This window comes from Dermochelys coriacea, chromosome 15, assembly GCF_009764565.3.
Source record: "Dermochelys coriacea isolate rDerCor1 chromosome 15, rDerCor1.pri.v4, whole genome shotgun sequence".
Taxonomy (NCBI): Eukaryota; Metazoa; Chordata; order Testudines; family Dermochelyidae; genus Dermochelys; species Dermochelys coriacea.
In genome coordinates this window covers 19,423,591-19,435,614 of record NC_050082.1, presented here as the reverse complement: position 1 = coordinate 19,435,614, position 12,024 = coordinate 19,423,591, and the positions used below count along the sequence as shown (strand labels likewise).

General features: G+C 44.5%; 1 protein-coding gene across 3 annotated transcripts in view; it reads left to right on the top strand.

Annotated features, from left to right (window-relative positions):
* The window catches only part of MMP17 (matrix metallopeptidase 17), a 117,073-nt gene extending 107,066 nt beyond the window's left edge, over positions 1–10,007 (top strand). For all 3 annotated transcript variants that reach the window (XM_038374000.2, XM_038373999.2, XM_043498164.1), the window contains exons 9-10: positions 1,612–1,869; positions 4,978–10,007. In XM_038374000.2, coding sequence (XP_038229928.1) covers positions 1,612–1,869; positions 4,978–5,306 — 587 coding nt within the window. In that variant the 3' untranslated portion in view covers positions 5,307–10,007. The remainder of the gene's footprint in view (positions 1–1,611; positions 1,870–4,977) is intronic.
* Positions 10,008–12,024: the final 2,017 nt, after the last annotated feature.

Sequence of the window (12,024 nt, the reverse complement as noted above, 5' to 3'; positions counted from 1 at the left end):
TTGGAGGAATTTGCTGGCTGTGTGCATCAGTGCCTGAGTGAGGTTGTAGTAGCTAAGCTGTAGAAGGGCCCTACTAGTAGTATTAGCTAAGGGGAGAGTTCCTTTAGCTCAAATAGTTTTGGCGCTGAAGAGCAGGGGTTCTAGCCCAGGCCCCAGTTGCGTGTGATTTAGCTGAGGACTGTTTTTGTCTGCAGTGCACTGATTCATTACAAAAAGAAAAGGAGTATTTGTGGCACCTTAGACTAACACATTTATTTGAGCATAAGCTTTCATGAACTACAGCTCACTTCATTACAGTATTAAAGAATTACAGTAATTCAGTAAACTATGTTCCACCTTAGTGACTAGATATTAGGTTCAGTTCATACGTCTGAAGCGTCCCACCCGGAATAACTAAATGTACCGCAGGCCTGTTCATTCCTGGTGTTATGCCTGCTGCCAGTAGTTGTTCTGTTAGTTTGAATTTAACTAATTAGCAGTTTCCCACACTCAAAACTGTGGCTGTCTCCCCATTGTGTAATTACTGCTGCCAGCACTCAAACTGCGTCTGTGGTGCTTTTTAGGGAGCTGGCCTACTGGATAACTCCAAAAGGAGCAGCTGTACTAAGCTTCTCTCAGTTGGAAATTGCTTTTTGCCTCTCTAATGTCCCACTTTGAGTGTGGTAAATTATTGATTTCGGAAGTGCTGAATCGTAGAGGTGAGGCTGCAGAAATGGATTATCCTCAGTAATGGATCCCACACATGTGTCTGCACACATTAAAGCTTTTAAGGCCTCCCACATACTGCCGAAGCATTATTTTCTCAAATGGAGGAAATCCAAAATGGCTGCCATGATGTGTTGGACTCCACAAGGACCCTGCCAAACCACACAGCTACTGAAAGAACAATATCAGAGAGGCAAACAATCCATAGGTCCAGTTATAGATCCTGGGCCGGATTCACAGCTTTGAGCACAGGGCTTGCAGTTTGTACCCTCTGTGCACAGAGGAGCAGATGCGCTAGAGCATGGACTGTGTGGATTCCCCTCCAGGAGAGCAGCCAAATATTATGGTAATGGAGGCCATATAAGTACCCAAGATAGATAGATCGCTCGAGACCCCATGTGACTTCCTACCACATGTGCAGGTCTTTCAAATCCAGCTGAATGAATGCACAGAAACTTGGGGGAGTCTCCTACAAAGGTGGTGCTTACGTGCGTATATAAAAGTTGAATTACAGACAGAACTTCTCCATTGGCCCTCGAAAGCTGTGTGTGATTTTTTTTTTATTTCTATTAAACAGTTATTGTGTGGAAATCAAAGGGGAAGGGGGTGGGAATTAAATGGCATAACCAGAGATGACTAGCCTCCGACTATGCAGCATAATCAACATGTCTATGTCCTGGGACCTAATGCCTCCAGCAGCAAAATAGCAAAGGCTGGCTGTATCCAAGTGGGAGTTTTACACAAACAGCATTTCCCACAAGAAGCAGATTCCTCGGCAGGTTGTTGTTTTGTAGTTCCCTTTCTGGAGTGCTGTGAATTCAAATCTAGGGATTTTCACAGCAGCAGATCATGGAGTGTAACCTGAAGCAGAAGTGATATTTCTACATGTCTATTTCCTCTCCCCAGGAGACAGATACTGGGTGTTCAAAGACAATAACGTGGAGGAAGGATACCCTCGGCCAATTTTGGATTTTGGCTTGCCACCGGGAGGCATCGACGCTGCCTTCTCCTGGGCGCACAATGACAAGACTTATTTCTTTAAGGACAGTCTCTACTGGCGCTATGACAACCATGAGCGGAGGATGGATCCCGGCTATCCTTCAGAGACCACTTTGTGGAAGGGCATTCCAAGCACGTTAGATGACGCAATGAGATGGTCAGACGGTAAGTCGGTGCTAGCTTAGCAGAGTTTTTTGGTTTTTTTTTTTTTTTTTTTTTTAAACCTAAGGCCTTGTCTGCACTTAAAAATGTTGTGGCTTTAACTAGGCCAGCACAGTTAAAGTGGAGACGAAACAAAAGCCTTAGTGCAGGCACAGTTAGTTATACCAGTATAAAAGCGCTTATACCCATGTAGCGTATTCTGTCTCAGTAAAGCAAAATAAGCGATACCAATATTAAGTGTCTTATCCCAGTATAGCTCCATCTACAATAGGGCTTTTACCAGTATAACTATTCTGGCTAACAAAAATCAGATCCCTTACCAACATAATTATGTCAGTAAAACTTTTTAAGTGTATACTGGACTTAACATGCTATTCCAGCAGTGATGCACCATTATCACTGGAGTTCTCATGAGACTTTGCAAGTACAGCTATGAAATCTCACCATGATGCAGTTTTACTCAAGGAAGACAGAGATGTCATCACAAGAATCTTGTGATCAGTCTTGCAAGATATTGCTCAGTAACTGGACATGTGTCACTGCTTTATGTGTAAAGCATGTCTAATAAGTAGCAAATGCCAGGATGTAGGCAAGTCTGGGTTCTGTATTGCTCCGGCCAGGGGCTGCAATATGTCTGACGGCAAACATACCACCTTGGGTTGTGGCTGGATGAAATAAGCACAGTTGGGCAAGCTCATTTCTTGGGTGGGCGACATCAGAGGTAAAACCCCAGTAAGATATGTTGAGGACACTTCTCTCTGTCAAAATCATGCTATAAGCATACATTAGTATCAATACCAACCATTGCTCCACATGATATTAAGGGACATGGGGCTTTGGACATAACAATAAATTCCTGATCACTCGGGACATTTTTGCAAAAGTGGAGCACGTGTTCCAGCATCCTAGACAAATTCCAGTGAAGGTAACTCTGTTCTGCTACCCCATTCCCCTGGTGCTTTGATAGGATAGGAGATTCTTCGCATTTTTTGTCTTTAAACTGTTGCAGCACTGCCAATCTGGGGTATGTCTACACTCCAAGGTGAGGGTGTGACGCTCAGCTCCAGGAGACGTACCCACACTAGCTCTCATCCAGCTAATGTGTTAAAAATAGAATGTAGAATGGCAGTGTGGGCTGTAGGGCAGGCTAGCTGCACCAAGTACATTCCCGTCTGAGGCTCTAAGGGAGAGGAATTGTTTAGCATAGGACAAGAAATTATAACGAGGAGTACCAGGATGAATTTAATTCTACGGATAATGAGATTAAATTCCCTAGGCAAGCATTATACACATCCTCCACTGCACTCTGTTTTTTTAGTATGGCAGCCATCCACCTCTAAACACCAAGGCAGATCAGTTACTGTGTGTCAGGCTGCATATATATGATAAAGTGGCATTGATACTTGTCTGATACCAAATAGGTTTTATTGATCTATTGTTTGCTGTGAACATTATTCTTTTCCTTGAAGTCTTCAGAATTATTTCCCATCTTACATGTGCTCTGCAAAGATACCATGTTCTGGATTTCTGCCTTTTTTATTATCGTTTTACATTCCTATTGCAACTGTTTGTGCTATGCACTGTACAAACATGTAGTGAGAGACAGTTCCTGCCCTAAGAAACTGACAACCAAAGGCCCTAGTCCTGCCCGTTGCCCTTAAGAAATCAGTGGGGTTCCTACAGACAAAAGGATCATTTAGAGTAGCTTGTAGGACTGGGGTCTCCTAAGGTGGTTGATGAGGGCACTGGTGATAGTTTATCCTGTTTTGGCAATAGTCTGGCTTGAGCCATATCATGTGGTGGGTTGGATATGGATATGGATTTTGTCTTGTGCCATATTTGTTGAAATTTGAGTTGGAAAAAAAATAAGTCAATAAGATATAAAGAGTTTTGGTTTTTTAAGTAAATGTTTGGCCAGGGGTCAGGAAGCTCCTTCTAGGGAATGAGATTTATTGGTTTGGGGCCTGATCTCCCTGGGGAAGGGGCAGGAAGTTCCGTTAGTGGAGACATGTAAAACTATCCATTCCCTCCAGCACAAGCACTATTACAAGAAAGTGACACTTCCCAGTTTGATTTAGATGTCAAACTAACAATGTAATAGCAACCTGGGAAGAGGGACATCTCCAGGGGCTTATCGGGCTGAACCTTGGAAGCTTTTGAGCATACCCCATTACTCCCATTGGCACATATCCTTAACAAGGATGGAGCAAGTTCAGGGAATTTAAAATGTACCTGTTCGTGGATGAAATTTACCCTGGACAAGAGGTCTGTGTGCAATCCACACACCTCCTGGGTGTGGTGTTCTGTCCCATCTAGTGGCACCAAGACCAAGTAGAGAGAGATTAATGAGTCTGCTCTACAGCCTTAGTTAAGGGCCATATGGCTTTTAGCTCATGCAGTAGAGGCTCGTGCATTTAGCTCCAGAGATCCCAGGTTCGATCCTGCCCACTGACGACTGGGATCTGTCCGTGTTACATGTGCAAGGCCCTATGAACCACTTAACCCTTTAACATGGGACTTAAGTGATGCATAAGACATTGTGGGAGGCCTCAATGCTGAGGTGTTTTGGAAATGTCTGGCTAGCAGGAGCACAGTATATTATAGGAGTTTCTCTTCTCAGGTCCCTTGTGGGTTAAAGGCCTTGAGGTTATCTCTTTAAGAATACGCCAGAGGCATCCCAAAACCCCCAGAATATTTTCTCTGGGCACATCAACATATAGGCCCTTCTGTCAAGTTAGACATATGAGGCCTTGCCCATCTTCCTCCTCCACCACCACTGGGCTGCATCATGTGTATGGCAGACCCCCTCCCCCGACTTGTCCACTGTAGTAGCATAGGCCTAAAGCTACCCCCGGGAACAAATGGGTGGCACCATGTCCCTGCCTACTGTGCTGGCATGAACAGGTGCAAGTGGACAAAAACTCCATTGTTCCTGGTGGAGTTGCACCTGCTCCCATCAGCTCAGGGCGTTTCCGTTCCTGGGGTATCCAGCTGGGTGGGAGCACCCCTTCGCTGCCATGGCGACACCTGCACGCAAGAGACTAATGATAGAGAGCCCCCCAGCGCTCATGCCGGCTAACCCTGCATGTCTTTTTTTTTTTTTTTTTCCAGGTGCGACCTATTTCTTCAGGGGCAAGGAGTACTGGAAAGTGTTGGACAATGACCTGGAAGCAGAACCCGGTTACCCTCAGTCCATCGCCAGAGACTGGCTGGTGTGCGGTGACATGCAGTCTGATTCTCCAGACTCGGCAGGGCGCAGCAGGACTGGGGTGCGCTCCAAGCAAGGGCAGCACGACGAGAGCCGTTCGGAAAACGGCTACGAGGTCTGCTCATGCACCTCCTCCTCAGATTCCCTCTTGGCTAGCCCGGCACTGAGACTCTCCGCAAGCCTTGTGCTAGCGAGCCTGTGGACAGCAGCAGTGGCTTGCACAGCACTATGACATCCAGTAACGTGGACAAAAAGATGTTGCGGTGCTTCAGGGACTGGTGGTGGAAAAAAATCACACCATGCTACACTGTTACAGCCGAAACAAACATTCCTAGGAACGTGGCAGCGAAGGTTTCAAGTTCTCCATGAGAAATGAACTGGGTTTATTTTTATTTCTTAGTTAAAGGTCTAATAATGGACTGTGGGTTCTGCACCTTCTTATTCCTCCAACCAGCTAAAGAATAAAGACATTGCTGAATATTAGTTACAACGGTTCTGTAGAGATGTAACACTCAAGGTGTGTAAGAACTGCCAAGTAGAGACGACATGGATACATTGAAAGGCCACTCTGGTTTCTTGAAAACAGACCAGATAGTGCTGAAACCCAGTTGTTATTCCAGGAATAAAAGCAGCTTCAGTATAAGGCAATGGGAAAGATGCAACAGCTGTGCTGACATTCAGTAATGTAATATATGCATTCAAATGGATGTATGAGATAGAATGGCAACTTGACTGCACTGGGCTTTATTGCTAAGTGGTACATTTCACAAACAAATCTATGCTGCCAACTGATGTCAAGCTAACCCATGCCAGTTTCTATAGATCAGAAACATATTTGCCTTTATGAAGGACATGAAGGTCACCTTTGATTCCAGATGTTTAAATTTAAGGGCTTCTCTGTTAAACCTTGGCCACACAAACATAGATACCATGGTCAACAGCAGGTATCCATCGCCCCTGTCTTCAGCATACGCCTTGACTGCTTGAGCTAGAGTAGCTCTTTCATCTCTGAGCAAGTAGCGGGCTGTTACAAGCACTGAATGCAGTCGTTCAGCTGAGATGCAGTTACACACATGAAGCCAGTATAATCCATATGCATCTAACTTTTCTGCGCCCCTAAATTCTATTCTAGATGTATTTCGTGATTGATCGCTGCATACAAAAATCTCATTCGTTTAAGGCTTCCTCTGAAAGATTTGTGAGGGCCTAAACTTCGAATTGTGGATGCACGCGCTAGTTTTAGATGCATTTTCAAATAACAGATTGTGTTTTTTGGCTGGCTTCTTATATCAGCCAGATGCCGTTATGATACCATCGGTTGTGAATCAGTTATTCTGTATGCCACTGTCACTGTTTAATTTGGCACCAATACACTAAAGGAGAATGAAGGGGATTAATTGTTTTAAAGTGGGGATCTTGCTCTGTAAAAATGATGTCACAAAATTCCATGTTTGTCTCTCCTTCACTTACAGATCCAGTTTGCTCAGTTCACAAGTAAAAAGATGGTTTTCTAACTGTCCCCAAACTCTACATGGGACCAGAGAGTCAAGCTGGGTTCTGTCTGGCTCCTGGACCAACACCTGCCCCCCGACTCAGCGGAAGTGTACTACATCTGTACATAGGTGTGGCTTCTGTGGTTGGTTGAAATGTTTTAAATTTCACACTTTCCATCAAAAATGTTTGAATTTTGAGCAAAAAAAGAGAGCGAAAGATGTTCAGTGAAATCTTCACAAAATTTCTCTCCCCACTTCCCCCACTCCCATACTGTAAACAATTACTGTACAGGTAAATAATCCCTTCTTCCTGGTGTTGACAGGTGAGCAAGAAGGAGCCAGCTTGACTCTCAGATCCAAGGAGAACTTGAAGGGCAACTGGATTTTTAAAAAATCCTTTAAACTGTAAACTGAGCAACTTTGGTGTTGAATTGCACTGCTTGGAAACCCCGCAAAATTGTGATCAACTATTTCACTGGGGGAGAAGTGAGGGTTGAGATCAAAATTTAATTTTCAAGCAAAAACAATGTGTTAAAAATTAGAAATTTTCCACTGGCCCTAAGTCTGGAGCCAGTGAAAAACAGTCAACATGGAACCCTGCAATGTTCATTTTCAGAGTAGAACACTTTTAAGGGAGCCATTTTCAAAAGTGCTGAGCCCTGGCCTAACTCTGTTCCCACTGAGGTCAACGTTGAAAATTGCTCTTGAAAATCCACCTAAAAGCCTCTTCAATGATATTTCCTGGAAGAGACTTGTTAAAAAAAAAAAAAAAAGAAAGAAAAGAAAAAAAAAGAGCACCACTAGTTTCTTCTAACTTCCAGATGGATTTAAATGATGAGAGACGCATCTCTTCCAATGTCTTTTAATCATCGGCCTTTCTCTCTCCCACTTCCCATGTGGATCACGCTGACAAGTAACTTCTCTTCATACTAGCCACTACGGTGGCACTGAACTGGCTCTTGTCTTTCGGTGGCCTAACGGGAAGCTGATAAGGAATCTAAATGGTGACTCTCACACGCTTGGTGCCATTTTGGGGTGAGTGGATGGGTGGGTGTGGTGTTAAATGGGTTATATTAACTCTTTCAGTGCTTCAGGGAATGGTGTGGCTTGCAGGGAGCAATGTCCACATGACTGCACCAGATTGTTCAGTTTTCGGTGGTTTTACTGGGGTAAGTCCCTCACCAAAGGCTCTTCAGCAGAGTCGGCAGTCACAGGATAAGAGGGAAGATCCTCTCATGGATCAATAACTGGTTAAAAGACAGGAAACAAAAGGTAGGAATAAATGGTCAGTTTTCAGAGGAGAGAGGTAAATAGTGGGGTCTCCCCAAGGATCTGTACTGGGACCTGTTGCTGTTCAACATATTCATAAATGATCTGGAAAAAGGGGGTAAACCATGAGGCGGCAAAGTCTGTAGACGATACAAAGTTACTCAAGGTAGTTCAGTCCAACCCCAACTGTGAAGAGCTACAATGGGATCTCACAAAACCGAGTGACTGGGCAACCAACTTGCAGATGAAATTCAATATTGATAAGTGCAAAGTAATGCACAATGGAAAACACATTCCCAACTGTCCATATAAAATGATAGGGAGCTAAATGAACTGTTACCATTCAAAAACGGAGATCTTGGAGTCATTGTGGCTAGTTCTCTGAAAACATCCACTTGATGTTCAGGAATAGTCAAAAAAGCTTGGGAAAGGGATAGATAATAAAATAGAAACGATTATAATGCTGCTGTATAAATCCATGGTACACGCACACCTTGAATACTGTGTGCAGTTCTGGTCACCCCATCGCAAAAGAGAGAGATTGAAATTGGAAAAGGTGTTGAGATGGGCAACAGAAATTATTAGAGGGATGGAACAACTTCCATGCAAGATTGGGATTCTTCAGCTTAGAAAAGAGATGACTGGGGGAATGATAGAGGCCCATAAAGTCATCACTGATATGAAGAAAGCGAATAAGGAGGTGCTGTTTGCCCCTTCACATAACACAAGAAATAAGGGTGATACGATTAAATTAACAGGCTGCAGGTTTAAAACAACAACTTCTTCACACAATGCACAGTCAACCTGTGGAACTCATTGCCAGGGTATGTTATGAAGGCCAGAAGTATAACGGAGTTCAAAAAAGAATTAGATAACTTCATGGAGGATAGGTCCATCAATGGCTATTAGCCAAGTTGGTCAGGGATGCAAACCCCTGTTCTGGGTGTCCCTAAGCCTCCGACTGTCAGAAGCATTTGCAACTGGCCGTCAGAGACAGGATACTGGGCTACATGGGCCATGGGTCTGACCCAGTATGACCATTCTTATGTTCTTATATTCTATTTCCCTGGGTGTTCACTAAGCACCTGAGGGCATCTAAAGGGACTGAATTAGATCCAGAGCCAGTAAACAATTCCACACCCAAGGAGCTGTCAAAATGGCGGCGCTACTGTAATTCAGCAGCTGTTAATGGACCCTAAAGGTCTGGGTTTGCCAGTAGCTGCTGATACATTTCTTATGTTTCTCTGCCACAAAAATCACCCCCTCCCTTCTCCCCAAATGCCAGGCCTCAGTTAATAGCATGACACAGAGACTCGGAAGCAGGCTACAGCATCCGTTTGGGCTCATATTGTAATACTTTATCTTTGCAACATTGCTGCTGCTCTGGTCCTATGCCAGTCCAGGGCTGCTGCAAAAGGAGAACAAAAAAAAAAAAGTCCTTGATCAGAACAGACAAGCATGTAATATGGGCTGGAAATCGTAATCAACAAGCTTGGGAGGCTCTGGGAGGGCTGCTTCTGCTGGAGACCCACAATAAAAGAGGAAGCAGTACTTGACAAGGCCCATTTCCTTCGCAGCAGGAGCTCCTTTGGTTCACTTGAGCCACAGCCCCGAAGCCACTTTGTTTTTTATCTTGCTAGGCACTGACGGGCCATTGATTTCTAAATTACCAACCACATTTGTTTGGAAAGTGCCAGGTCCATTAGTCTGCACCTCCTGTGATTAGCTGCTGGCTAGTGCTACAGCAAGGCTCATGTAGAGCCTAACTGTATAGAACTGCTGGTGGTTCACCATCACAAAGATCTTATCTTTGCTGGAAGGAGACCTGCTGGTTTGCAGACTTCCTTCAGCTAGCATTGCTATTCCCCCTCACTCCCCCCCTTGGGGCTGAATGCAAATACCATTGGAAGATTGATGGGAGTCTTGGATCAGACTCCCATGGAGTGATGTTGGGCGCCTTTTTCTAAACTGGGAATAGGAATTGTATCCTGACAAAGAAAAGAAAAGCAAATGGTCACCTTGTGTTTGCCTGTCTACCTTTGCATTTTTAAGTATTCACAGTGATTTGCAAACTAGGACTGTTTTTAGGACATTATAATGCAGTGTGATTTTACGGGACATTGAATGTGAACACGTTTCATGGAAACCTCCTGTTAAACCATTAAATATCCTTTTTAAAAATGTGTGTGTGGGGTCCCTCTGTCAGGTAAGGTCATCTCTGAAATGTCATTCCTTAGGAAGGAACTCTCCCCTCAGATGGATTCTGCACCATCTTTCCCTGTGGGGCTGCGCTAAAGCCCACAGGTTCTCATAGATTCTTCTTCTAGTGATGGTCCCTGCGACGGGTTGCCCCGCACTCTGGGGTGCCACCTGATGTATTGGGGTACCACTGAGCCCCCCTGTTCCACCAGCCTGGGCTTCACCCTGTCCTGCTGAGCCAGGCCCTCAAGCCTCCTCCAGGACACACCTAGGTAGCAACCGGGGGGGGGGGGAGGAGAGGATCCCGTTACAGTGGCATAATTGGCAGGACAGTGTAAGGGAGCCCAGGCTGGTGGAACAGGCAGGAGGACTGGCTGAGCATTCATCCTCAGAGAGGCTGCAATAGGATTTCAAATGAAATGGTCATATTCAGGGTTGACTGTTGGTACATTACACAGCGAATTAAGGTGTCATGGTAGCCAGGTGGGCATACCAATGCTAGCTTTAACCTAGCTAGCAGAGATAACAATGGTAGCGTAGATATGGTGGTATAGATTTCAGGACAAGCTAGCAACCACAATACTGGGGTCTCCAGTGGGCTTACATTGGGATGGCTAGCCTGTGCTGAAGCCTGTACTACCATGTCTTTGCTGTATTGTTACCCAGATGAAAGGTAGTCTACCCACACTACAGTTGCATCTTAATTTCCAGTTGGCATCTTTTAAGATCCTGTCCCACCCATTTGGCATCAGCTTAATGAATGTCAGTCAGTAACATGTAACATGTCACCAGATCCAGGAAGTTGGAATCCTTGCCTGACCCTAATGGAAGATGTGAATAATGTGGCATCATGAGGGACTCTTTAGTACGGTCCCAGTGGAGAGAGGTTTAGTCCTGTAGCAACATGCCCTCGTAAAGAGTATGCAGGGGAAGCTGAACTTTGTACATCCTGCTTTTCCAGTGTCTGGGGGTTTATTTCACTCAGGAGCAAGGGGGAAACTGTACATTTAACTCCACTTTTAATCAAGTTATTTGGGTTGTTTTGTTTTTTTTTTAAACTCTCAAGTGCTCCAGACAAAACTCTGTGAGCCCTCACTGTCATTGCTGTTCTACTCGATCAACAGATTTAAACAGTTTTATCTAGTGCAGGACACAGGGCGGGAAAGCAGGGGTTATGTTTTAAAATAATGAGACACCATATGGATCAATTGTCCAAAGAAGAATATTAGAGGGAGGATGGGACATGGAGGGAAGTGGGAATCTTGGCCAGCAATGCCAAATTATGAAAGTAATAAAGTAGGCTGAGACTTGTAAAGCTACCTAGGGGAGTTAGATACCCAATTAAAAGTATTAAAATGAATGAGAATGGGGCACCCAATGCTCTTAGGCAAATTTGACAATCACGCCCATAGGGTTTAGAAAAGTTGGCTAGCTGCCAAGGCTAATACAACGCTACCACTTGAAATTTTCTGTGGTTTTGCTGTCATCTCAGCTGTAAATCTTTTCCACATAGAGGGGCTAGAATTGCCCCTTATGACCCTAAAAAGAAAAGGAGTACTTGTGGCACCTTATAGACTAACAAATTTATTAGAGCATAAGCTTTCGTGAGCTACAGCTCACTTCATCGGATGCATTTGTTTCTCCCAGTGTTGCTGTCTTTTACGGCTACAGTCTCAGCCACATTTCTACCCATCATGAAGCTCCACTCTCATTCATGTGATCTTCAGACGTGACCACAGGATTATTGAAGATCACTGGGGACTGGTAATGGGATATTTCTTGGTCACTGATTCAAATTCAGACAGGGTCAGTGGGGACTGGAAACGATTACCAGCTGACAGCTGTTCAGTAGCTGATGTGAAAGGAGCTAGTGGTCGCAGACCAGTTCTTCATGAGCAGATGACCATAGCACAAAAGTACCATAATTAGAACCCTCATTGGCCAGCGGAGGAAAAGCCAAAATTTCACCCTGAGTGAGCAGGGATACAC